Consider the following 26,930-nt stretch of genomic DNA (forward strand, 5'->3'; position numbering starts at 1 on the left):
TAGTTAAGGAACCCAGAAAGGATATTTTATTAAGCTATAAGGAGAAAGTGTAACAAAAAACGTTGATACAAATTTATTTCTTCTTCTTTCCTTTCTTGTCCGGGACATGAACCTCAACCCCCTGAGCAGTTGCCAACCGTTTCTTTAGATCCAAGAGAGTTGCAACCGCTCCAGCAATCTCATCCTTCTCAGCCTTCCTGGCTTTTAAATCCCGAACCTTTATCCCTTGGTCCGCAACCTGAACCTCCAGGAGGGCAGCAGCAGCAGGATCTACTCCGGTAGGTTTAATCTCAGCAGAAGGTTCAGGTTTACTTTCCGCAGATATCCGGGTATTCTGTTTACCAGCATACCGAACCTGAACAGTAAACAACATGAGTCAGTTGGTGGAAAAAAATGTATTTTTGAAAAGAGAAAGGATTTGGGTAACGTTGTGAATAAGAGATCTTACTCTAAACTGGAGGGTTACGTGATATTTCGACCTCATTCCTTTAAAACTCAACATCTATTGCAGTCTCCTAGTATACCTTGAGATCTGAGATGAGAGCTTGTTTTATCTCCGCGACTAGAGGACTTGGTTCTCCGATCCTACGAAAACGAATATATTAACAACTTTATTGAACCAAAGTTTCTCAAATATCGGCGTTAAAGGATACCGATTTTTTTGTTCTTAGCTGTCTGTCAATATCAAATTAGAATACATAAGCATTACGTCAAAAGAGTCTATTTTAATTCAATCAATTTTCTAGACTTTGGTAGACGTACGACAATATTAGATGCGGAGGCAGCTAGTATGAATTAATATTCAGTTCATGAACCAGTTCAATCCAACCTAAACTGGTCCAGGTTTACTATTCAAACCCGGAGCAGTATTCTGTAGTATAAAGGGATGTATACTCCAGAGAATTCAATGAGATTTATTGAAGGTAAATGAACAGAGAAGGTATCCGGGTACATGAATTCCTGCCTTAGGGAGGTAGAAATCCGTGAGTTCTCCAGGTGCTCAGTCCTAGTGGTAGCAGGACGGAGAAATTCTCCGTGTATAATTAGTAGTTACCTGTTTCCTAAAAATAGTAGGACGGAAAAACTCCTGACTTCTGAAGAATGTATAGAAAGGAGACGTTCTCTAGGTAAATAGTTACCTGCGTTTTTAAAGTAGTTTTACGGAGAAAGGCTCCGGATTGGCAGTCTAAAAAGGTCTCCAGGATTCAGATTTTAGATAAATTTGTCCTAGACTTAATAGGACGGAAACATTCTCTGGGTACTTATTTACCTGTGTCCTGGAGGTAGTAAGACGGAAAATTTCTCCGGGATGTAGTTCAAGGATCCCTCCTGTATCCCCAGCTGGTTCTGGAGCTCCCTGCTCAAGTTCGGCATGTAGGGTTGGATTAGGACGGATAGAAGGCAGGCCAGGTTTACAGAGATACCAATAACAGTTCCAGCACGAACCTTCTCCTTGTCGTCTCCCTGGAATGATCAAATAATTAAATAAATGGTATTCAGAGAAAAAGATCAAAAATGACAAGATACCTTTAAACCCCCATCTATAGTGAGAACCAGAAAACTCTGTAATAGGAAGTCGACTTTTTAGACTCAAGTTATGACTTTAAATAGTACAATAAACAGAGAGCAATTGTGCAGTGTATAAGACCCATTTCACTAAATAAATGATTTCATAACTTACTCGACTTCAATATTGCTTTATTGTCGTCTTCCTATTCTATAGTTTTCTGGTGCTCATTGTACGTTCCTATGTGATAATTTAAAACCCGCTAACTTTTGAATATTAGACAAATAAAGCGAAACTTCCATATTTGAAAATACCTTCACAAGTTTCCAAGGTGTATTATGCTGCATGAGTTGGTTTCCAAGCCTAGAGATGCTGAATACTGCAGATATTGCTTCTCTCTCCCTAGCATCCTCTAGAAGCTGGATATAGTGGGTAACCTCTCTGTTCACCAGACAAACTATCTCCCAATCCTCCGCATTCAAAGACATCTCAGGAACTAGATTAGATCGGATTAATAACAGAATACCATATTTTCTGTTCAGTTTCCATTGGTTTACTGAAACCTTAGATGACCTGTCGACTTATGGATACTTTGGTCCCTTAAACAATTGGTCCACTAGACCCTCTCCTTTACTGGATTTCAAATCTCTTAAGTGTAAGTACATATTCTTAACAATTCTGTAGAGTAAATAGCAAACATTTGCTTAATACTTTAATTAAGTTTCCTTACATAAGAATCTTAAATCATAATCATAACTGCGAATCTTTAAGTCAATTTTGGACTCGATGCTTGTAATTCCTCCTGGGATAAAAGTTCTATGATTGCGTACATGGAATGGAAAATGATATAAACACTAATCAGTTTATTTTTTTTTTTATCAAAACCTACGGGATCAAATTGTAAAATGGACTTTTTAAATCACAGTACTAGACTTAATCTTACTTTTTTAAAATCTTTGGAAATAAATTGAATAATGAAATAATTTTAAATATTATCTAACGATTAAGATTCTCTACGGTATTCCTTCTTCACGGTGGACTAAGCCAGTGGGGTCGGTCAAATAGGCCTAGGATTAGGCCGGGTACTGTAAAAAGTCTAACGCGCCATGGGAGTTGTCATAGTTAGCCCTCCGACGGGACTATGCCAAGAAAATTGACCCCTGTCGTACGTTAATGTGGTTAGGGCGACGTACTGTACAGAATATGGTCAAGAACCGGGTGTCTTAGTCATTTTTACCTGTGTAATCAAAGTTGTCCTTAGTGAATTTAGTTGCTCTGTTCACAAAGTTTCCAAGGTTGGCCAACAGCTCCGAGTTGTTCTTCAGCATGAGATCCTCCCACTTGAAGGTGGAGTCCTGGTTCTCAGGTCGGGTATACATCAGATAGAACCTGGAGAGAGAGAAATATTTCTGATCACGAGCTTACTGTATATTTTTCAAGATTTCGATGATCATCCAGAAACCTTTATTTTTAACAATTCTATTTTCTTTAAAGTTCTGTACAAAATTATTTTAATACAATTACAGTATTCACTCTTTTTAATATTTCCCACTCGTAAAAATACTCTTGGGATTCCTGGAGCTGTTTTCATAAAATATAATTTGATGATATTATTAACTATTTTCAAAATTGACTATTTGATCTGGTATAGTTCTTAATTTGAACAAGATCAGGCTGCAAAGATGGATTAAAAAATTTAAGTTAGAGGCAAGTGTTCAGTTCTAATATCCTTGAAAAGTGTAGAACTAACCTCCATACATCTGCTGGAATCCCTGTATCTTTAGCATCATTCCCGAATACTCCAACCCCACGGGACTTAGAGAACTTTGCGTCTTCATAGTTCAGATACTCAGTAGACATGAGACGGTTTACCAGGGTCCATTCCTTCCCTGTCCCCAGAAGGGTTGAGGGGAATACCACACTGTGGAAGGGAACATTATCCTTAGCCATGAACTGCCAGTATTCAACATTATCAGGGTTCTTCCACCACAGCTCCCACTCAGAGGTGTACTCAGCTGTTATGCTGATATATCCTATAGGAGCATCAAACCATACATAGAACACCTGGAGTAGAGATATATTGTTATTCAGCTGTTATACTGATATATCATATAGGAGCATCAAACCATACATAGAACACCTAGAGTAGAGATATATTGTTATTCAGCTGTTATACTGATATATCATATAGGAGCATTAAACCATACATAGAACACCTAGAGTAGAAATATATTGTTATTCAGCTGTTATACTGATATATCCTATAGGAGCATCAAACCATACATAGAACACCTAGGGTAGAGATATATTGTTATTCAGCAGTTATACTGATGTATCATATAGGAGCATCAAACCACACAAAGAACACCTAGAGTAGAGATATATTGTTATTCTGCTGTTATACTGATCAAACCATACATAGAACACCTAGAGTAAAGATATATTGTTATTCAGCTGTTATACTGTTGTATCATATAAGAGCATCAAACCATACATAGAACACCTAGAGTAGAGATATATTGCTATTCAGAATACTTCAAGTACATACTTCAAAATAGCATTTTTAAAACCTTTTTCGTTTGATCAGATTAGTAAGTCAAAGTAAGTCATACTCAGTATCAGATTTAGATTCGTCAAAATTTGTTGCACTATGCAAATTAACACACATTGGTTTTGCCGAGTTAAAAAAAGAATTTGAAAGAAATATTAATGACGAATAATTTACCTTGCTCTCATAACCTGCTAAAGGAACCGGAGTTCCCCATTTCAAATCCCTAGTGATACATCTGGGTTGCAAACCACCCTTCAACCAGGATTTAGCAATCACCCTGGCGTTGTTACTCCACTTCTCCGAGGATTTGTCCAACCAAAGCTCCAGGCTCTTCTCTAGCTGAGGTAGATCCAGAAACAGATGATTACTCGTCCTGATAGTTGGACACTTAGAGCACAGTTTACAACGTGGAGATTTCAACTCTATTGCGTTAATAAGTTTTCCACACGCATCACACTGGTCTCCGCGGGCATCGGAGAATCTAAACAAATCTTAATAAAACAGAGAACGAAGGTTTATATTATATATCAGTAGAATTAAGATATTTACCCGCAAAGTGGACATTCTCCTTCAACAAACCGGTCTGCCAGAAACCTGTCACAGGGCTCACAATGAAGTTGTTCAACGCTCGCTTCGCTCGTCTTCCCTTCCTTGTGCAAATCCCAAAATATCTGTTGAGCAATCTCTGTCTGGCGTTCTGTTGTAGTCCGACCAAACTTATCAAAGCTAATACTAAACCACTCGTAGATCTCGGTGTGAAGTCCGTTGTATTTATCACAAATCTGACGCGGAGTTAAACCCTCCTCAACAGCTTTAGTTTCCGTCGAGGTTCCGTACTCATCGGTTCCACAGATGAAGAGAACATTGTATCCTCGGAGCCGAGCAAACCTGGCGTAGATATCAGCGGAGAGAACGCAACCCACGATGTTCCCAAGGTGAGGAACATTGTTGACGTACGGTAAAGCGGAGGTTATCATAATATTTCTCTTCCCATCCTCGGGGAGAACGGGTCCAGCTCCGGGTACTGGTCTCGCCTCATGAGCAGTGTGGGACCATCCTGCTTTAGCAGTTGCAATCTCCTCTTCGGAGACTGGATTCTCTTTGGGTTTGGTTTCCGACTCCTGCTCCGACGGAACTGTTGCTCCTACAGCTTGCTTGGTGAACCCGACCAAGGAGCTAACTGAACCCTTACATCCGTCCAAACCTCGACCAAACTTCTCACTGGGTTTCTTGAAACAGTCCAGAGCTGATAATTTATCAAACCAAGATACTAAGGACGGAAACTTCTCCAACTCTTTCCTAGAAAACCAAGGAATTCAAAATATTTAAAGCAAAATAAAAAGTAAATTATCCAAAGAAAAATAAAGGATTGATAATGTATAAATTAAAATTCCCTGATTTCCTGAATATTTTGTCCGTGGCTAAAGGATAGAGATCGCACCAGACCAGGATATCAAGGATGGTTAGTTTATCTCCTCTCACAAAACCCTTCTCACATCCACCAGCTTCAAGAATTATCAGTTAATCCTTTTCATGAAGATAATTGGATTGAAATCAATATTTAATTCATTTACATCAAATCAAATCAAATCAAATCAAATCAAATCAAATCAAATCAATAAAAAATAAAATAAGTAAAGTAAAACAAATAAAACTTGTGTGAAAATACTAAATCGGGAATGGGGTTAAGAATTAATAGTTTGAAATAGTTAAATGGAAATTATTATTCACAGATAATTGTGATAAAATCAATATTCAATTCATTTACATACAAAACAAACTTCCAAGAACCAACCAACTAACTATCATCGGTGAAGATATTAACAAAGTTCCTAAAAGAGTGAGAGCAGAGTTGAGTTGAGTTTTAAGACTTGTATCCGGGTTCTTATTGATAGCAGCAGACTGAAGGAAGCTCAGACAGGTTGGATAAAGGGTTCCACTCTCCCATTCTATCAATCCAGAATATGCTTCAACTTCTGAATAGACAATCAAACTTAAAATTAAGATATTTCTGTGAATGTGAAATGAATAAAATTTTATCAACTTTTTCCTTATTTCAATTACAAAGTAGTGCTATGTAGAAATATACAGAAATCAAAAGTACAAAGTTTTATCAACTTTTTCTTTATTTCAATTAAAAAGAAGTGCTATGTAGAAATATACAGAAATCAAAAGTACATCTTTCAACAAAAACGCGCGTTCAGATTTCTAGTTTTGGTTTAAAAAAGGCAAATGTATGAAACCTATTCACAATTCTTAAAAGGTTTGAAATTACAAATCATGCATTTTAAAAATTACAGAAAACTCACCAAAGTTCATTCAAAACAGGGGTAAATATTCCTCAAATAATTTACATTTTCCAGAAAAAAATGGGGAAAATTTGTATTAGTTTATTTTGATTTTTTTACAAACTAGAAAAGTATGTTACCCTTATCCGAGAGAACTCCTGCGTTCTGTAGGATAAATATTGCTGCTGGAGCAGATAGAAAGAACCTGGATCCTTCAACTTCCAGAACAGGAAGAATATTTCTTAATCCAACCCTAGAATCTAGAATATAGAACCTAGAAGATCTGGAATATAGAACCTAAAAGATCTGGAATAAAGAACCTTTGAAGATCTAGAATGAAGAACCTAGAAGATCTAGAAATAGAACCTAGAAGATCTAGAATATAGAACCTAGAAGATCTAGTATGTTACCTAGAAGATCTACAATATATAACCTAGAAGATCTAGAACATAGAATCTAGAAGATCTAGAATATATAGCCTAGAAGATCTAGAGTATAGAACCTAGAAGATCTAGAATATATAACCTAGAAGATCTAGAATATAGAACCTAGAAGATCTAGAATATATAACCTAGAAGATCTCGAATATAGAACCTAGAAGATCTAGAATATAGAACCTAGAATTTAGGGTAAGGAAATGCATTTTTTTCAAAGTAAACTTTTATTAGTTTGTAGCAATGATTCAGTCGATGAGTTGCGAGATAATTTCACTCACCATTTGGAGCTACACCTACAACTTGTAAATTCGTGCCGGCCAACTCGGCGGCCACCTGAACCTTCAAACTGTTGATGTTACTGCTGTTAGTGAACAACCGCATTCTCTTCTGAAAATATTAAATTTGTTTGTTGTTTATCTAAACCGGTCCAGTACATTCTTGTAAACAGGAGCAGGTTTCTTGGATAGACCTTCTCTATGATCTTCACGCGCTTCTGAAAAATAAAAATGTATAAAAAAAGAAAAATAACATCTTGTCTAGCTTAACTTAGTCGTCAGTAAATAATGTTTTAGGGAAAACTAAAAAGAAAAATAACATCTAGTCTAGCCTAACTTAGTCGTCAGTAAATAATGTTTTAGGGAAAACTAAAAAGAAAAATAACATCTAGTCTAGCCTAACTTAGTCGTCAGTAAATAATGTTTTAGGGAAAACTAAAAAGAAAAATAACATCTAGTCTAGCCTAACTTAGGGAAAACGTCAAAAATGCAAAGAAATTAACAGGGGTATAATTCTTTTTAAGATTTTGGGATTTGCAAGGAAAAAATTCAAATAATATTTTAGTTAATTATCCTCATTTTGATACTATTTACTCAGAATTTTTTTCTTCTTTAATTCTCAGCATGTTGAAATAAAAGAGTTCAGGTCTAATAAAACTACAAAAAAAGGAGGAAAAAAGACAAATTTTTGCCAAAATGTATACCCATAAAATAAGATCAAATAAAAATATTTTTCCAAATTTTTTTTCTCAAGCAATAATTTTTAAATCTTTCACTTACCCAGATCTGCTTTAAGGTTGGATCTACGAGCATCAGCAATTACAGTTTTCCGGATAAGATGTCGTTTAGCACTCCCCCCTTTACCCTTCATCTTATGCCGGGGATCAAACTCAATATTTGAAGGTTTAACGAAGATCTTCTTGTTTCTCTCCTCAATAGTTTCCTGTAGGGTTGGAACATCTACTCCGGTCAAGGAGTCTCCGTCCAGTGTGATCAGTTCAGACGGAATCTAAAATTGTAATTTTTTTTACAATAATAAATTTCACAACGGCTTTGGAAGGCCAGAAATAAAAAGATATCACTCAATTTGTTTCAGATTTGTCAAGATTTTGGAAATCTCCCGATGGGAACGGAAACATCTGCGATATAACTGTTAATTTCTAAAGATGGACGAAGAATAAATATTTTCAGGTAAAAGAATTATCATTAAAAAGTATTAAGATAGCATAGTATTATCCCAAAAACAAATTAATTGATCGATTATGGGTGTTTTAGGGCCAAGTCTATTAAACCTTATGCATCCATTACTGAATAGTTGAGGATTAGTCCTCAAAGGTTTATGACAAAAAAATCACTTTAATTAAAAAATAAATTTATTCTCCAGGCTAGAATATGCTTCCAGATTCTTTAAATGTTAAATGTTTATAATAAAAAAATGTGAAAATTAATGATCAAAGAAATATAAACTTCCAGACTAATCTGTATCTAAGAAAGATTTTGAAGGAACTTACCTTGTCCAAAAGCATCTTAACCTCGGCCTCCTTCCTCTGTTTGACCGTCTGGTAAGGATTAGCCTCGAGAGCATCAAAGTTAGGTTCTCCGCTACCAGGTACAAGTATTGATGAGAACCCGGAGCCGTGTCCTATCCCTAAAACGTCCTCGTAGGGACAGAAATCTAGCTCCGAGACGGTTTTAAAGACCTTGTGTTTGAGGTACGGGTACATGATATTCCCCTGGGTCGGGTTCTGGAACACCTCCACCTGGTTACCAAAGGTAATGGCCAACAGGTTCTTCTGACTGAACTTCATACTTGCAGCTCCACTACCAATCTAGGATGAGAAAAAAATCAATTTATCATTTTGGTGAATAATGATAACATTTTGAATTGTGTGGTATACATTTTTTCGATCTAATTAATTCTAAGATGGCATTTAGCCCAATGTCAACCAGTTTCACACTATTTTCGAAAACAGTGCCCGGAAAATGTTTAATTTGAACCGAAAAATTCATAAAATATAATTGAAAATATTGTTGACCGATTCCTAATTTGAAAATTGAACATCCCTTTTGTACTTTTCAAGTTTAGGTAATGAAGGCCGTTTAAAAACTGATGCTCCTACCCTGTATTCCTGTAAGCACTTGAAAGCCCTGATATCCCAGATCTTGAGAGTTTTATCTGTTGCTGAAGTTGCCAAGTAGTTCCCGCTCCGGTCAACAGCTACCGATCTCACCGGCTGCCGGTGAGCCAACATCTTAGCGGCCGGTTCCTGGACAGTCAACATTTAATTTTCTACTGAACTTCAACACTCATTTCCCTGGATGTCAATGTTTGAATTCCACAACTTAGTCATAAGCTACGCGTGAAATGAAACAAGAGAAAAGCCCGGAAAACTATTTTTTTTTTTGAAAATTTTCGCCCTTTCCCCAGAACTCGTTTCTCGTAAATATTCAGAAGATTTGTTTGTCTACCAAAATGTCGAAAACATTGATATACTAAAAATATTGATAAAAATACCATAAACTTTTAAAAATTACCCTTAACGACTTCCAAAGCAAGTAAGACTTGGAAGTGCAAATTATTTGACATTTTTCGCTACTTCTCTTTTAAAGGTCGAATTTAGTCTTAAAAATATATAAAAAAATTCCAAAGAGGGCCAGATGGAAGAAATATTTTGAAAGAAAATGTATACGGATTGTACAGAGGCGTGTAATTTTATAAATTTGTTTAGGTAATCTTTTTGAAAGTATTTTTTGGATTAAAAACTTAAATTTTTTTGTCCGATTATTCATTATTCCCTCCCCCCATATACACCCCTGGGATTTTATCTTACACATACCTGCATATTTGGTGTCCACATAGTAACAGTTCCCTTACTATGCCCTAGTACTAGAGCTGCGTTGGATGGATTCTGACACATAACATCCAACCGTCCCATCCTTGTATATGTATCCTTAACAATCTTCCCTACAGATACATCCAACCAGAACAAATTCCCGGTATCATTAGCGCCGGCCAATAGGAAGTGGTAGGGCAAGTATTCAAGGTGTGTCACGTTATTCATCTTCTTTATACAATGGATCTCAATACCCTGGTTGTCGTAAACGTAAGTCCATTTCTTCTGCGCGACGGCGAACAGGTTCTCCGTGTGGAGCCAGCGAACAGCGTGCACCGACTCCATGGCGTTAATCTCGCACATCAGGGATTTAGAGTTCCAGTCGAATGCGGCAATGTGACCTCGCCGACCCCCAATAAGTAGATACTTGCCGTTTCTAAGAAATGGTTGTAAAATCAGTGCTTTTAAGATACAAATTAAATTAGACTAAAAATTATAATTTAATTAAGACTACCTTGTGTACGCCATTTTGTACGGTCCAAATTGAGGTAAATTTAAATCAAAGGACTTGGCCGCTGATTCCTCGTCAACCGCTCGTTTAATCTCCGCCTGACTGATTTGTCCTGTAAACTCCTGGTCCTCATCCCCTTGTAGGAATCCCGCCTCCTCCGCCAATAAAATCTCTGCCCTGGCGGACTGTTCCACCGCGAATTGGATATGTTGCTCCCGTCTCTGCTGCTCTCGTTGTTTGAATTTTGTTTTTATCTTTTTAACTTCCACCTTGTCACCTCTTAAGTAATTTAATAATAATAAATGTGTACATATCCTTATAGTTTATATCTTATCCATAGAACTAAACTTAACCTCGCTAACTAAATAAACACAAGATACCAATAAATAGGAGGATGAAATAATAATAATAATAATAATAATAATAATAATAATTATAATTATAATTATAATTACATTATGTATATATTGTCATGTTTATTTTTAAAGTTAAATGAAGAGATGTTTGTTAAAATATTAAAAGTAACAGGATAAATATTCATTTTAAAATCTTCAATCTAATTTTGTACTAAAATAAAATGAAAAACTCTTATATCATGATTATTTAACTATATTTTTTTAGATTTTTAGAAAATACGCAATAAATTGAACATTTAATTCGATACATATTTTGTTCGCCAATATTTTGGGTCAGATTAGTCATGATGGGTTAAGACTGGGCGTTTCGGCCACAATATTCATTTTAAAATCTGTAATCTAATTTTGTACTAAAATAAATTGAAAAATTCTTAAATCATGATTATTTAACTATATTTGCTCCTACCTGGCATGCTCTTCAACCTTGGCAGGATCAACAGGTTTCCGTCCAGGGAACGGATCAGAACTCTTCCTTTTCTTAATAAAATTGGCTCCCTTCGTGTACTTGATAGCTTTCACGCGGCCTTTGTTCTTATTACTCAAACTTTTAGCTTTGCTAATTTCTGAGGGTTTAACATTGAATATTTCCATCTTCTCCTTGGTATCGGATTCTGTGAAGTAACGACCCATTTTATCTGAAATATAAGTTTATCACACATAGGAATATATATCACAGTTATTCAATATATATAATTACGGAATATTTTCAACAAAACGAATAATTTTTAATCAAAAAATAGTTGAAATGCATTCTGTTTTCGTTCAAGATCTAACTAAATTGGGATAATCTGAATACGCGACATTTTTTATTTGCTATTTTATTCCCAGGATGCCACAGTATCCTCATCCTCATTCCAGTCCGGTGTTGGCACGTACTGGACATCTGCGAACTTCTCTTCAACACTGTCCTTCTCCTGGACTAGTCCAGAGTTAGGGTTAAGGACGGGCATCTCCTCATCATCACTGTAGAATATATCTGAGTCTCCCTCCGCCTCTACCATGATATCATACTGCTGGTCGAGGCCTAGGTAGGCGTCACTCATCACGTAGAGCGTGTAAATTTTCTTTCCAGGTCTCTCCGGAGTTATAACTAAACTTTGCCGTGTTGTTCCTCGAATTGCTCCGACCCTCTTTAAAGCACAGAGTTCCTTCTTTTCCAGGTACCCCAGGACTAGGATCCAACCCTCATCCTTGGGTTTAGAAAACCTCGGAGCTATGACCTTAACTCCCTCCCGACCCGGTTTATTAACTCGTCTGAGAACTAGGTCTATGGAGACCTGAGATCCAGTTTGCACCTTGATCCAATCCTTGCTCTTCCCGTTCCTCTCCGTCCTGGGCACAGATTTACCCTGGACAGATATCCCAACATCAAGTATTGGCATCCTACCTAGAGCAGACCAGACATCTTCAATCTCCTGCTCATCTAATTCCGCTCTCAGTACTGAAGCTAACCTTTCATAGTTTCCATCAACAGTGTAGATCAGCTCAGGAATACAGGAGACCTTGAGCTGGGAGAATAGATAAACCATGTGTAGCTCTATATGAGGCAGGACCAGAAAACTGTTGTCTGTCTCCCAGCGTGCCTGAACCACCATCGGAAGAAGAGTAATGACACGGAGGGTTGAGGCTAACCACCCGTTCTCCGCACACACATCAATCATTGCCTGCATCACTCGAAGTGCATTGTCGAGAACGGATTTAGTATCCGTGAGATAATCTGAGCAAGGTAGAGGGAGCCGGGATATATGGGATTGGAGAAGTAAGTGCGCCTTTGTATGAGGAGAATCCATAGTGTATGCGTTCACCTGTATGGGACAGGTCTTAGCTAGATCTGCGTTTAGAATCTCCTCATTGTGTCGGACGGGGATCTGAGAAAACTCTGTACTGTCAACCAGTACCTGGAGTGCGTCCTTGGTCTCCATCTCCGGAGTAAGGTTATCTTGAAAGTGTTGAACAGTCTGATGAGCCAGATAATAGTAACTCGAGATTCGTCCAAGTACAGTAGAGTACAATCCTCGGCCGTCGTCATCTGTTTCAATACAGTAGGACAGCTCAAGTTCGTCCAAGCATTTACCGACTGTGGATGTGAGGAAACTGTTGAGATCTTCATCCTTGATCCCTTCCATCCCGTAATAGGACGGGTTCTGCACCAACCTCCTGAAGAAGTATGTCCAGGTCATGTAGTCGACAGCATCCTGCCGGGAGGTGATGGTGCCAGCAACTACCTCAGCGTTCAGATGATCAGGCAGGACGGAGAGAAGACTGGATTCTACTGGAAACGGTTCATAGAGAAACTTTTTATAGAATCCCTTCTTGACGTCATGAACTAGGACAACAGCTACGCCTTGATCATCATACTGGGGTCGACCAGCTCGTCCAATCATCTGCAGCTAAACATAAACAATAATAATTCCATCCAATCATCTGCAGCTAAACATAAACAATAATAAATCCATCCAATCATCTGTAGCTTAACATAAACAATAATAATTCCATCCAATCATCTGCAGCTAAACAGAAACAATAATAATTCCATCCAATCATCTGCAGCTACCAATGGGCGCAATCTATTATTAATATCCTCCACGGATACAAGCGCACAACTATCAATGTCNAGCTAAACATAAACAATAATAATTCCATCCAATTATCTGCAGCTAAACATAAACAATAATAATTCCATCCAATCATCTGCAGCTAAACATAAACAATAATAATTCCATCCAATCAACATAACCATAAACAATAATAATGCCATCCAATCATCTGCAGCTAAACAAAAACAATAATATATCCGTTCAATCATCTGCAGCTAAACATGAACAATAATAATTCCATCCAATCATCTGCAGCTAAACATAAACCATAATAAATCCATCCAATCAACTGCAAACTAAACATAAACAATAATAATTCCATCCAATCATCTGCAACTTAACATAAACAATAATAAATCCATTCCACCATCTGCAGCTAAACACAAACAATAATAATTCCATCCAATCATCTGCAGCTTAACAAAACAATAATATATCCGTCCAATCATCTGCAGCTTAACATAAACAATAATCCAATCATCTACAGTTAGACATTAACAATTACGATTCAGTCATAATATATGAACATGACTGTTTTTCTTAAAAATTGACCTCAAGATTTCAAAGTTTCCCAATTTCAGACACTAAAAATTACCTAATTCTCTCAATAAAAATTGATAAATATGAACTTACAACGTCTGTGATAGGCATATCAACGTATCTCTTGAGTTTCCCATCATAGAACTCTGTACCCTTGACAACCACGAGATGTGTTGGGAAGTTGACCCCCCAGGCTACAGTTGCTGTAGCAATGAGAACCTGGATCTTCATACTAATATACAGCTCTTCAACCGTCCTCCTGTCCCTCTCTACCAATCCTTAACATAATCAGGTCAAATTAATATCAACTTAATATTTTAGGATCAAAAACTGTGGATATTTTGTACATTTATGTAACTTATGCATGCACATTATTGCACATGTACATACCTTGTACATGAGCATAGAAAAATACCATGTACAAGAACAGAATTATTTAGGAGAGTTTATTTGAAAATGAAAAAATAGTTAAAACCTTTTAGACCTGAATTTTAAGCATTTAAGCAGTTGTATAAGGTCTGAATAAAAAACATTGTCATGATAACTTCTACAAAAATACATCCTTTTAAAATACAATAAAAGCATTTTTTTCACTTTATTGTCATTGTAATAATAAGAACTGTTACCTGCATGATGAATTCCTATCCCGAAAGCAAGAGTAAGCCTAAGATTCTGATCCTTGATAGTTGAACAGATTGAGTCTATATCCTTTTCCTGCATATGCAACCACTGCTTAGGGTTCTCCTCCGCCGCCAAGAACGCAATCAGGTCCAGAGCAGTTATCCGGGTCTGTCGTCTGAACAGGAGGAATTAAAGGGACTGTGTCGTCTGAACAGGAGGAATTAAAGGGACTGTGTCGTCTGAACAGGAGGAATTAAAGGGACTGTGTCTTTGTAATTTTTAGTGACTTTACATTTAAAGAGGAGCGTGTCCACTGTCCAACAGTAACTTTTATCTGATAAAAAATGTGGAAAATATCTTCATTTTTCTAGCTATAAAAGTGTTAATTCTGACGATTTCTTCCCATTTCATATGCAGAAGATATACGCAAGTAGCTTTATTAGAGAAAACACATTTGAAAATAATGAAATGATTTAACATTATTGAGTTAAACATGGATTATCTTAGTATTTTTTTTAATCAGACAAAGCTTTTTAGGTTACCGTTGTGAATCGGACATGGGACTCTGTAAATGGAGAGTCGCTTGAAATTACGACTATGAGGTCGATCCCTTTAAAGGGTAGATGAAAGATTCAAGGATTAATGAATGTGACATTTTCAATAGGAAAATTTGATTCCAACAGATAACTACACCTTAAGGGGAACTGTCCTACTCAGAACTCTTAGTTTTAAACTTTTATGAGAATTAAAAATTCAGTTTAATTCTTTCAATTAGACCTTACTTATATTTACAATTTTTTCATAATGCCGTTTATTAGTTGGGTGAACAATGACTGCTAGGGGGATAAAACAAAAACAATTAAAGCCAAAAGTTCACCCCCCCCCCCAAAAAAAGGCTAACCTTCCAATACACCTATGAATAGTTAGCCATCGTGAGTAAGCTCTCCATTATTTAATGTGTACATATCCTTATAGTTTATATCTTATCCATAGAACTAAACTTAACCTCGCTAACTAAATAAACACAAGATACCAATAAATAGGAGGATGATCAAATCGATCACACGGTTTGACTCAATAAACACAAGTGTTTTAAAAAAAACCTGTCATTCTTAAATTTTAGGTAAAAAGAAAATTACGCCAATTTTTTCCTTTATATTTTGCATTTATAATGAAGGTTTAGCAAGTCTTGGGTTAGTTGGTACAATTATTTCTGTACCCACTTATTAAATTTATTTTGATAATCGACAATGTACAAATTTAATTTACCCACAGAAGAATAATTTAATGGTAAGGATATTTTACGAGATGGATTATTGATTGTAAAAGATTGGCCGTGGAAAAAAAATTTTAAAAAAATATATTTTTGAAAAAAAAAATTTCGAATTGTGCCTATAACACCCCCGGCCACCCATGAGTCCACAAAAAAATTCAGCCCAATCGTTACAGGCGTCTGACCGGCTATATATGAATGTCTTGTTTTATTATATATATAAATACAGGGTTACCCACAAAGAATGAATCAAACATTAAATTAATGACGACCTAAAACTCTCTTGTTATAACGAACCACATGTTGAATTCGGGGTTCTCTCTTAAAAATGGTCTAATAATGGTGTTTACAGCTACATGACTGTAAACCAACAATGTAAGAAAGAGGCTGAAACAAACCTACACAGCCCTTCCTAGTTTTATCCGTTGTGAGGTAACCCTATATAATAAATTTGTCAGGTGTAAATATTAAGAATTTCTCACCCGGGNGGGGGGTTAAAGATCTTGGGGAAAAAAATCAAAACTTTGACATCAAAAGGAACGTTTTTTTCCTTCTTCTTACCCAAAGGTTTATTTTTTTCCTCTAAAACTAAATAAACCCTCAAAAAAACATTCCTTATGGGGAGGAGAGTGCTTTACAAGAAAATATACACCCCTGTATTTTGTACCTGGAAGAGACGAATATAAGTGCAGGTTTGATGGGACTATGCTGTTTAATCGCTTGAAAGGTTGGTTTATTCATCGTTGCCATCCTCGGACAGTAGTGTTTTCCAGGGAACCCGGCAATATGGCATTCTAGCGGAACCGGCCGGACAGACGGCCGGAAGTTAAATAGTCCCATTTGGCCGATTCCTAGCCAGTCGGCCAAATCCTTGGCGTTGGCAAGGGCGGTTGAGAGACCGATTATTCGAATACCCTGATCGGTGTGGGAGGAAATAAAATTAGTTCGCGATACAATTACTTCCAAAACCTGAAATAATAAAATTCAAATTATAAAATATCAAAATCATGCAGGGGGGGGGGGGGCAAAAAATAGTAAACCAATGTAAATATCTTAACAATGTAAAAATAAAAACTTGCGGAAAACAAGGGAAATTTTTTTTTTGAAAATTTGTATAAAACCAAAGGATATCATGAAACTATGCCAGAAAACAAAATAATAAATTAAAAAAGAAACGAAAAAAATATCCAATAAAAGTGGTGGAGATTGAAAAAAGCTATGATTATATTGCAATTCTTAAAAATTAATCTATAACTAAATCTTTTATGATTTTTGTTATATATGTTTTGCAAATTTTAAATTTTTCCTAATTAATTACTCACCGGACCCCTGTCTTCCCCTAGCAGATGGATTTCATCAATCACAATGAGAGAAACATTTCTAACAAAGTTCCTGGTTTGCCAAGACCTGGAGACACCGTCCCACTTCTCCGGAGTAGTCACGATCACATTTGCACTCGCTATAGCTCGCGCGTCAGGAGTTACGTCACCGGTTAATTCCACCACAACCTTACCCAGTAATCCTCCAAGCTTCTTTCCCCAGTCGGACATTCGCTCCCTAACCAGGGCCTTGAGCGGAGCAATGTAGACCACAGTAGAGTTGGGGTTCGTACTGAACACACGGAGCATTGCCAGCTCAGCAGCTATAGTTTTACCGGATCCAGTAGGAGCTCCTAGCAGGACATTCTTGTCTGTGTGGTAGAGAGTATGGAACACCTGAGTCTGGATTGGGTTGAAATGACTGAATTTAAACATCTGTTCAAATATAGGATTATGCAGTGCTGTGACGGGTAAAGGATTTAGATCGAGAAGATCTGTGTGAGGAGGATGTCTCTCCGGGAGTATAAGATGCTGGAATGAGATTGCAGCAGTGGACTCGGATCCAATCCAACGGTCGGAGATCGCTCTGACGTAATACTGGGTTGGGAGAGGTTCGAAGATAGGGATTGTAAAACAGAGTTCTTGAGGCTCATTCGTTATCACCTGCTTCCTTGTAATCATGAAGTATTCGTTATGATACATGTGATCATTGGACGGATCCTCAACCCAGATCCAGAACGGTTCAGATGTTCTCCCGTGAACCTTATCATTCCATCTAAACCTTGGTAGTACAGTCAACCTAACCCTGAGAACCGTCCTAGTAATGGGTTGGATAGAAACATCAATATCCAGGAGCGGAATCTCCTCTGCAGCGCGTCTTACCATAGCGCCAGCACTTTGATTTCTGATAAGGAGTCCGATCTCTTTAGGATCCAGCTCACGGAGTTTGTCCAGGGTAAAGTTTCGATCCTCTAGTTTAGAAACGATCTCTGGTCTAAGCAGGGGGTGCTGTTTTAAAGGATGCTCAAAATCCCACATTTGTCTCTCTATACACTTGGCAAATCGGAGCATTCTTCCTGATAAAAGAGGAAGATTTTTTCTCAGAACAATCTCAAATAGTGCACGAGCAATCCTAGCTGCGTTGGTTGTAATGTATGTCATGTCAGAGATGAGTGAAAACCCTCTCATCCTACCCCTGGATATATGGGTCTGGAGCAGGATATTAACCTTCCCGTGCACGTTCTCCTTCCCACCAATCACTGGGAGCTCACAGTACTCCATCTCTGCTTCGTCTAGTTCGTCCATCTCGTCATCACGAACCTTGAGCTGCTCAAACTCCTGGGCCTGACTCACCATGGCCAGGATCTCTCCCTCGTTCATGTAGTTCTTTGTGAGGTCATTGAACACCTCCACGGTATCATACTTGATATAAAAATGACTGGCTGTACGTCCTAGGTCTGTTGAGCTAAGATATCCGTTGTTCTCGTCAAATCTGATCATTCGCGCCCGATCCAACCTACGTGCAGCATCAGTAATGATTTCCCTTCTCTTGGCCTCCAGTGTTGGGTCATCCTTTAGCTCCTGGTACTTGATCCCGTACACCTGGGGGTTCTTCCTCATCCGCACATACAGGTAGGAGTAGCTCAACCATGTTACAGCTTCCTCCATGTTGGTTACGGTACCTAGAGATATCTCAGCATTAAGATTATCCGTCATGTGTCCGATAAAGTTGCTCTCTATGGGGAACTGGTTTGTGAGAAGGGAGAGGTAGTGTGCCAGCTTGTCGTGGCTGGTAATGATAGTACCGTGACCGGACTTGTCAAACTGCGGTCGACCGGCGCGTCCAAAAATCTGCAGTACATCAAGAATACCAACGTCGACGAAGTTTCCGTGCTTGGCATCGTAGATCTCAGTTCCTTTAATAATAACTGCGTGAGCAGGAAGATTTACTCCCCAGGCCAGGGTTGCAGTGCAAACCAGTACTTTGATCAAACCCTGAGAGAAGTACTTCTCAACCAGGTTTCTGTCACTTCTCAGCATACCGGCATGATGAATACCTAAACAATTAAGTATTAACTTCAATAACATTTTGTTAAGATAAAAGATTTATTTTTAGTGCCGGCAGCTCAAAGCCCTGTGAGCTACAGACTGGAATAGACATAATTCTGTTAATTCTGTTAATAAAGTAAGATTCTGGAGTTAGTGATGGCAAAGATATTTAAATTTAGTATTTAAATCTGAACACTTCAAGATCAAAAATGAATAAAACGAGTCAAGTAGAAGGTAGGGGGAGGATGACTTACCAAATCCTGCTGGGAAAAGTTCTTGAAGTTGACGATTCCTTGATTTCTGCATAACAACCTTCGCCTGACCAAGTACGTTTGTGCTCTCAGGTTCAAACAATCCAATCTCTCCGTTCTGCTGCGCCGTTTCCTTCATGGCTAACGCCGTCTTTCCCGTGGCGTTCCTAGCGTGGACGAAGACCATGACCTGATGCCCAGCTCTCACCATATCTAGCACCTTCTCGTAACAGACCTCCTCCATGTCCTGTCGCTGCCGGCTCGAGTTCACCGCCTTGATACCGATAAACGTGGTGCCGAGGGGAACAGGACGAAATCTACCGTCGAAGAAGAAAAGTCCCACATAAGGATTTACTCGTAGAAACTTGGCAACGTCTATATAGTTGGGTAGGGTTGCGGAGAGTCCCACTACCCGGATAACCGTTTGACTGGATTCAACCAACCGAAGGGTTCGAGCTACAATACTCTCTACAACAGGACCACGATCTCCATGAAGGAGATGAACCTAGAATAAAACTTTTAAATTTCTAACAATAGTAAAATAAAAAATAATCTTTGGAGGAACAAGGGGGATATCTAACTTCCAAAGAAAGAACTAAGAAAATTAATTTGTGATTTTGAATGATTTTCTGAAGTTTCTACCTCATCTATAATGAGCAAACGGACGAGTGAGGAGAGAGCAACATCTCCAACCTTCCTCGTGACAACATCCCACTTCTCCGGGGTTGTGATCAACATCTGGGTTGCAGATATCTCCGCCTTGGTAAGCTGCATATCTCCAGTCAGCTCTCGAACTGTGATCCCCAGCGGTTCCAACCTTTTCCCAAACCCTGCAGCCATTTCAGCAGCTAAGGCTTTCATTGGAGCAACATAGACGATCTTAAACTTATCCTTCTTTATTATTCCAGCTTCAATATGCTGTTTTATAGTCTGAACAATACACAACATTGCTACATTTGTTTTCCCTGCTCCCGTTGGGGCACACACCAACATATTCTCACTGGTCTTGTACGCGGCGTCGTAGACCACGCTCTGGATCCTGTTCAACGTTTTCATCCCCTTGAACGCCAGTTGTCCGATATCATCCATGGATGATATTGGGATGAGTTGCCGGCCAATATCTCCGGAACCTGAAACGGCGGCTGGGACAGAAACCTCCTCGTACTTCTTGTTATCCTTCCTCTCGAACCCAATGGGAAGCGCCATCTTGGTTCCCTGGATGTATCCTGTTGTAAGCTTAGCTCGGGACATGGAGTCGAATACGAATGGATAATGTTCCTGAGTTCCAGATTGCTCACGAGTCTCCTCTCTTTCTTTAAACAACGGAGTATTCATTGCAACTGCTAGAGCAGCCTGTCTCTTTACTCTACAAATATACAAAACTAAATACAATGGTCGCCAGAAGAAAGTGGAATAGCAAGATAGCAAGAAAAAATTAAATTACTCGAAGCTTTAACTCGTTTTAAAAATTTAAAAAAAAAAATTTAATTGAATTGAAATAATCTGAAGTGTAAAAGATCTTATTATGCCAAGTAAAAAAAAAAGTTATAAAAGTAGCTTAACAAAAACATGTCCTTATTTTTTTAATAAATTAAATTGAAGTTAATCTAAAGTGTGGTTGGACTTAACTAATACAAATATCTTGTAAGTGAATAAGGTCCTAACAAACTGCACAATTAGAATCATATCTTTTATATGAGAGCCATCTTTAAATTGCACTGCATAAATGCATACCACTGTTTTCATGTTCATAAATGTTAAAGTTGAACTTAATAGTAGTTTCAAAATTAATGCAATTGAATAAATAATATTCTCGATAAAACTTTACATTTAATTTTTTATAAAAGCAAGTTTATTATCTTTAAAATTTTCGTTTTACTAAAACTAATTAAGTTTAATTTTTATCTTTTTTATAGCAATGTACTTAGGTAGGTACTGTTACAACATAGTTAATGAGTTTGATATATTTGATTTTGATATAAAATAAAATTGATTAATAAATAAATTTTTATGGAAAGAAGAATTTAAAGATTCCTTTCAAGCTATGAAAATTTGTAAATGGGCCGGATAAGAAAAGATATTAAGGTTGAAAACATTGTAATTTATTGAATTTTAACTTATTTTCAAATCTTTCAAAGACTAAGTTCAACTTATTTTCAAATCTTTCTAAGACTAAGTTCAAGTCACAGGTAAGGACAGTATTCTTACCTCAGGTCTGCAGGGTTAAAAACCAGGGATTCATCTTCTTCATCAATTTGTACTTTGTTCAAAAACTAAAAATTAATATTTGTACTTTGTTCAGAAACTAGAAAATATATGATTTGTACTTTGATCAGAAAGAAAAAAAATATATATAACTTGTTCTTTGTTAGGAAACAAAAAAAATATATAATTTGTACTTTGTTAAGAAACTGGAAAATATGTGATTTATACTTGTTTAAGACTAGAAAATATGTAATTTGTACTTTGTTCAGCAACTAGAAAATATATAATGTGTACTTTATATAATTAGAACATTTATAATTTATACTCTGTTAAAAAAAAACTTGAAAATATATAATTTGTACTTTGTTCAGAAATTAGAACATCTATAATTTATATTCTGTTAAAAAAAAACTAAAAAATATATAATCTGTACTTCGTTCAGTAACTAGACATATATGATTTGTACTTTATTCAGAAACAAGAAAATATAAAATATGTATACTTTGTTCAGAAACTAGGAAAGTAAATTATATTAAATATGTGAAAAATCCAAACTATTTAGCGTTTTTTTTTCTCCAATATTGCAACAATAATTTTGATTATTATACTTTCTTCCTATGCACAATAATAAATATGTACTTAAATACTAAGTTATAATATATAAATAATATATTTGTTTAAAAACGGAAAAATTTTATACTTTAAAACGAAGCCGCCTAAATGTGAGGTAAAGCTTCTATTTGCCCGAAATATGAGCTATTTTCTAAACTCAAGAAAAATAGAACATCACAAAAAACAAGAAAGTTTTAAGAAAAATCCATTGGGGATGCTTTATATATTTCTATCCAATGTTTCTGTGAACAAAATTTTTCAATAACTGTCCTCAATGGACTCTACAAGAACATAATATCTTGAAACCTGAGGTCAAAACTTTTGTATTTTAAATCTGTTCAAACCATTCTCATTTTCTTCTCCTTTCTTCTGCACTGGGGTTTAATTTAAGTCGCACCACTAATCTCTTATTGGATTTTAAGAAATTGTCCAGAAATTTTTTTTCAATTTAATAGATTCAGAAGTTTACACCAACGAATTCAGCCGATGTGTCTAATCGTTATCCCAACCAAAATATCTAGCCTCAGTTTGAACTGTACAGCGACGAATATGAGAAGGATTCTCATATTGAAATATTACATACAAGCTGTTGGGGGCTCGTCGTTGCCCGTGGAGAAAAATAAAAAAATTTGAAAAATAAAAAAAACATTTTGAAAAAAACCGTGTTTTTTAGCCACGGGTTTTTAGCCTGAAACACCCCCCAGCCATCCATGAGTGTCCAAAAAAAATTATCGGTCCAGCCTTATGGCCGGCTATTAGTGACATATTTACAAATGTCTTGTTTTATTATATAGACTAGCTGAAGGGCCCGGAGTTGCCCGTGGAAATTTTTAAAAAGAATATAAATAAAAAAAAAATAAAAAATTGAAAAAAAATGATTTTTTTAGCCTATAACAGACCACCCCTGAGTGTCTACAAAAAATGACAGCTCAATCAGTCCAGTCGTTTGGCCGACTATAGGCAACATATATATATATACAAATGTCTTGTTTTATTATATAGATATATTACAGCAGTTAAGTAATTCCAACCGATTCAAATCTAAATTGAAATTAATTGAAGGAAAAAAGAGATTTATCTAAAATACATTTAGATTATATAAAATTATAAATATGTTTTTCTAAACCAAGTTGATACCTTGTTAAGTTTCTTTTCCTCCTTCCTGATTTGTTTGAGGAGATTTCTCTCTTCTTCACTCTGTACTGTAACCTAGAACCAGGAAACAGTTAGATATTGGATTGATTCAAGGACTATTAAATCAGTTAGGTTCATCTCAGGCCAGCTTCTAAAGTATCCAGGGGTATTTTTTAAGAAAAAATTTCCCACGCCATCAAAAATAAAGTATCTACACCCATTTGCCTGCAATCTCCATGGCTTTGGTTATGATTTAGCTCTTTACTGTACTGAACCTGGAAATAGGATACAATTGAATCTTGATTTAAAATGTAAATTTACTTTTGGCAAAAGGGTTGTTTATTGTCAAGAATTAAGATAGAAAACGTGGATATCTTCCTTATTGAAACTCGGATGAAGGTGCAAAAGGATCTTCCAGTCTGGTACATTCATTCTTTTATTCAGTTTCCTTCTTTTTAATCCTTAAACTGGCGGAGTTTCCACTGTGTGTATTGGCTTTCGAAGGAGTGAACCGATTTGGAATTTTTTAGTTCTTATGGCAGGTTCATCCATTGTTGAATTACATGATTAGAGAAAAATCTTCAAGGGATCCACTGAAAGACGTGTTACGACAGCTCCATAGTATATTTTCTAGCACTTCTTAATCCTGTTAAAGCCATGGGTTCCATGCTGGTGTTGAAAATTCAATATCGGGTCTAACATAATTCGTGTTCAGGTTTATGAAGGTGCAATTTAGATCAAAACGCAATTTGCTTTTCTGGCTGCTTCCTTACACTGCACTGGAGGGATGGCTTAAGGGATTTATGGATTATAACTCCAATATCTCTTTCTCTTTCTGTTTTAGATAGGACCTGGTTGTTCATATTAAGAAATTCCTCTTCCCACATGCTTAACCTTGTATTTATCAGTGTAAAATCTCATCCCCCATAGATCTGACCAACTGGACATATTATTGAAAGCTGTTAGAAGGGTTTCCGAGTCAGTGGGATTAGTAACTATGTGTCCTACTTTTGTATTGTCCGCAAACTTCTTAATGATAGTAACACACTCTATAGCTTTATCAATAAGATTGATGAATATCACAAACAGAAGAGGACCCAAAACGCTACCCTGAGGTACACCAGATAGCACCTCCTTCCATGTTGATAAAGTCTCTTTGTGTTCTGTGTTGTAACCAGTTTTCAATCCATTAAAAAAGATTTCCACCAATAGAATGAGCCTTGATTTTTTCAATATTAATCTCAGATGGGGTACAGTATCAAAAGCCTTAGAAGAGTCAACATAAATAAATCATTAACTTTAAGTCAGAGACTTACTCAAGCGACCGAGCCTTATTTGACCCCCTCCCCCCTGATACCCCATTGTGGGGGGGGGGGGGGAACACCATTTATTACCTGACATCCATAAAGAGGTTTATTTGGCATATTTTGTGCTGCTGCGCTAGCCGCAGCGAGTGCCATCTCAGACTTCATAATGTTAATATTATCCTAAAATTATTCATTTATTTTAAACATTTTATTTCTTTAAAAAAATGTTAAGCTGTACCTTGAAAGATTGTACGAGTTCTTCTCGTTTCTCTAGAATAGCTCCGATCATATCGAACCTGTCAAACCCGCACAGATCAAACAGTTCGGTTTGAAGTTCCTCCGGAGACTTTTTAGAATTGATCTTCTCCATGATCGTGATCGCAAACTCCGCGGGAGACATCCCAAGGGGGTTCTCAGGTCCGTAAAAGGATTTGATCGTGTTCTCCAACCAGTCAAGGGTTACCCTGCTCCCGCTGGTCTCTGGAGAGGTTTGAGAACGAACTGAATCATAGTTGAAGGTCAGCTGTGTTTGAAGAGAAAACTTTTTCTGAGTAATATCCTGTAAATAACTCATCTCCGCCTCAGACGGAAGACTAGGATCGTAGACGAACTTGATCTTGGATCCAAAATACGGAGCTTCCGGATCAAGCCCAACGTCTCCAAGAACGGATTCAAGTTTCTCCTCAGGGACTCCGTCTCTTAGTTCTCTGAGAGCTCGATGTATTTTTTCTATTTGAGCTGGAGTAACGGAACCGTAGATTTTCTTGTACTTCTTTAATAGATCTAACTTCACATTCTTGAGAGGAAGTAGATCTTTGAATAAGAGTACACATGCATCATCAACCTGCTCCTCACTATGCTCGCTACCGATCATATCGAGCACCTGGAGTCGGATTGACTTCAGCATCTTCCGTTTATCCGAACCTACGGTGCTGAAACCTTGTTGAACCTGCTTCCAACTGATTCTATCCACGCTTCTTCGTTTCTTCATAATCTCCGCCAGGCTAGTTGTTCTCTTCTTGTAGTTTTCATCATACTGAATACAATCACAACCATTAGAAATTATTAGTAGGTATTTTTATTCAATTTGGTTTCGTAAAAGCCTTTCGGATCCTTTCCTACGATTTATATAATAATAACTTACCTTAAAGCTAACGTTTCCGTATGATCTAATGAATCCTGAAAGCCTGGGTTTCTGTTTACAAACTCCGACACTTCCCTCCATATTTTCTGAAATAAATATTATAATTTCATCAGTTAAATAAACCAAGGGTAGATTTAATATAATAAACTTCGATCCCGTCCCTAGCTTAGCTTCCGTTAAGTAGTTTTCTAGACATATTTAGGACCAAAGAACTATATACAGGAACGCTAAACTCAGATATACGCAAAGTGTGTATATCTGAGGCATTTAAAGAAACCCAGTCCCCCCACAGAAGTTGATGGGAAAGGACTAAAGCTCTGATGTGATATTACAGTCCAACAAAAACAAGCTAAAGTATCAAGTTAGAGCGAATACTTAAGATTTATGGCTTTCTGGTCAATATGGAAAATATAATAGCAATATATTCTTATTCCACCCCTTGTGACCTTTTCCCTCAAAAATGATGCGTTGCCCCTGGATTCTTTGTTTTGATCCTCTCCCACTGCAGTTGCCAGATTTGACGCATCAGATATGGCGGTTCCTGGTCTATATATTTCTTGTTTAGGAACTATATATATACTTTGCTCGTCTGTTTGTTTGATTGTACCCGATAAACGTAAAAACAGTTGTATCAAAAATTTGTATGGTACCTTGCATAATCCCAGGAAAGGTTTCTGGATGGTGAGAATTTAAAAAAAAATTCTTAATAGAGCTATTTTTAAATCCACGAAAAATAATTGAGCAAAAAAATAAAGTTTAAGTCGGATATGGGCGCGAAGCGACCTGGAAGCCTAATTTAATATATTTTAGCATTCATATCTGTGCATAATTACTATAATGTATTTCCATGTCTCTGAGCGGTAATGTAAACACAAGACGGATGACACAGCCTAACATGGGATCCATCTGTCACATTAAAAATCAATGAAATATTCTGAAAACTATTTGTGAAGTATCAAAATTTTCACAATTCAATGCTTTTATCCTCAAATCTCACCATCAGTGTAGGTCTGACCATTAATAATGACTTCAGCTAATTTTAGAGGCGCTTTTCAGAAA

The 26,930-nt window shown here is 36.9% G+C and overlaps 3 protein-coding genes across 4 annotated transcripts; all 3 read right to left on the reverse strand.

The window, feature by feature from the left end:
- LOC111697356 (methionine--tRNA ligase, cytoplasmic) lies at positions 1 to 7,190 on the reverse strand. Its single transcript, XM_023467340.1, has 12 exons — positions 7,062 to 7,190; positions 6,487 to 6,606; positions 5,891 to 6,034; positions 5,461 to 5,563; positions 4,608 to 5,357; positions 4,233 to 4,539; positions 3,258 to 3,571; positions 2,745 to 2,896; positions 1,822 to 2,003; positions 1,271 to 1,464; positions 525 to 585; positions 1 to 355 (listed from the first exon to the last, which is right to left on the reverse strand). Exons 1-12 carry the CDS (start codon positions 7,162 to 7,164, stop codon positions 74 to 76), a joined length of 2,712 nt encoding a protein of 903 aa, XP_023323108.1. The 5' UTR covers positions 7,165 to 7,190; the 3' UTR covers positions 1 to 73.
- On the reverse strand, positions 7,169 to 25,236 carry LOC111697357 (WD repeat-containing protein 46). The gene is made up of 9 exons (XM_023467341.1): positions 25,226 to 25,236; positions 23,680 to 23,684; positions 11,226 to 11,456; positions 10,407 to 10,682; positions 9,896 to 10,328; positions 9,179 to 9,325; positions 8,570 to 8,887; positions 7,839 to 8,067; positions 7,169 to 7,276 (listed from the first exon to the last, which is right to left on the reverse strand). Exons 3-9 carry the CDS (start codon positions 11,447 to 11,449, stop codon positions 7,197 to 7,199), a joined length of 1,707 nt encoding a protein of 568 aa, XP_023323109.1. The 5' UTR covers positions 11,450 to 11,456; positions 23,680 to 23,684; positions 25,226 to 25,236; the 3' UTR covers positions 7,169 to 7,196.
- LOC111697355 (activating signal cointegrator 1 complex subunit 3) lies at positions 11,465 to 25,978 on the reverse strand. 2 transcript variants are annotated; one of them, XM_023467339.1, is made up of 12 exons: positions 25,872 to 25,978; positions 24,966 to 25,763; positions 24,815 to 24,907; positions 23,424 to 23,495; positions 21,678 to 21,742; positions 20,112 to 20,835; positions 19,473 to 19,518; positions 17,173 to 19,226; positions 16,518 to 16,819; positions 14,583 to 14,752; positions 14,050 to 14,234; positions 11,465 to 13,209 (listed from the first exon to the last, which is right to left on the reverse strand). In XM_023467339.1, exons 1-12 carry the CDS (start codon positions 25,950 to 25,952, stop codon positions 11,638 to 11,640), a joined length of 6,162 nt encoding a protein of 2,053 aa, XP_023323107.1. In that variant the 5' UTR covers positions 25,953 to 25,978; the 3' UTR covers positions 11,465 to 11,637. The 2 variants fall into 2 exon arrangements, with proteins under 2 accessions (XP_023323107.1, XP_023323106.1); XM_023467338.1 differs by having other exon boundaries at positions 19,473 to 19,974.
- Positions 25,979 to 26,930: the final 952 nt, after the last annotated feature.

This window comes from Eurytemora carolleeae, unplaced genomic scaffold (assembly GCF_000591075.1).
Source record: "Eurytemora carolleeae unplaced genomic scaffold, Eaff_2.0 scaffold10, whole genome shotgun sequence".
NCBI lineage: Eukaryota > Metazoa > Arthropoda > Copepoda > Calanoida > Temoridae > Eurytemora > Eurytemora carolleeae.

What these genes read in the sequence shown, in the direction of transcription:
- LOC111697355 (XM_023467338.1), bottom strand. Translation starts at nt 25,952, where the DNA reads ATGGAGGGAAGTGTCGGAGTTTGTAAACAGAAACCCAGGCTTTCAGGA. An exon ending in TAGGGGAAGACAGGGGTCCG is followed by an intron (nt 16,820 to 17,172) that starts GTGAGTAATTAA and finishes TTATTATTTCAG; the next exon opens with GTTTTGGAAGTAATTGTATC. An exon ending in GATAGGAATTCATCATGCAG is followed by an intron (nt 14,235 to 14,582) that starts GTAACAGTTCTT and finishes GATTATGTTAAG; the next exon opens with GATTGGTAGAGAGGGACAGG.
- LOC111697357 (XM_023467341.1), bottom strand. Translation starts at nt 11,449, where the DNA reads ATGGGTCGTTACTTCACAGAATCCGATACCAAGGAGAAGATGGAAATA. An exon ending in TGTGGACACCAAATATGCAG is followed by an intron (nt 9,326 to 9,895) that starts GTATGTGTAAGA and finishes TTGACTGTCCAG; the next exon opens with GAACCGGCCGCTAAGATGTT. An exon ending in CAACCTTAAAGCAGATCTGG is followed by an intron (nt 7,277 to 7,838) that starts GTAAGTGAAAGA and finishes TTTATTTTTCAG; the next exon opens with AAGCGCGTGAAGATCATAGA.
- LOC111697356 (XM_023467340.1), bottom strand. Translation starts at nt 7,164, where the DNA reads ATGCGGTTGTTCACTAACAGCAGTAACATCAACAGTTTGAAGGTTCAG. An exon ending in GCCACGGACAAAATATTCAG is followed by an intron (nt 5,358 to 5,460) that starts GAAATCAGGGAA and finishes TTGGTTTTCTAG; the next exon opens with GAAAGAGTTGGAGAAGTTTC. An exon ending in TAGCAGGTTATGAGAGCAAG is followed by an intron (nt 3,572 to 4,232) that starts GTAAATTATTCG and finishes TCTCTACTCCAG; the next exon opens with GTGTTCTATGTATGGTTTGA.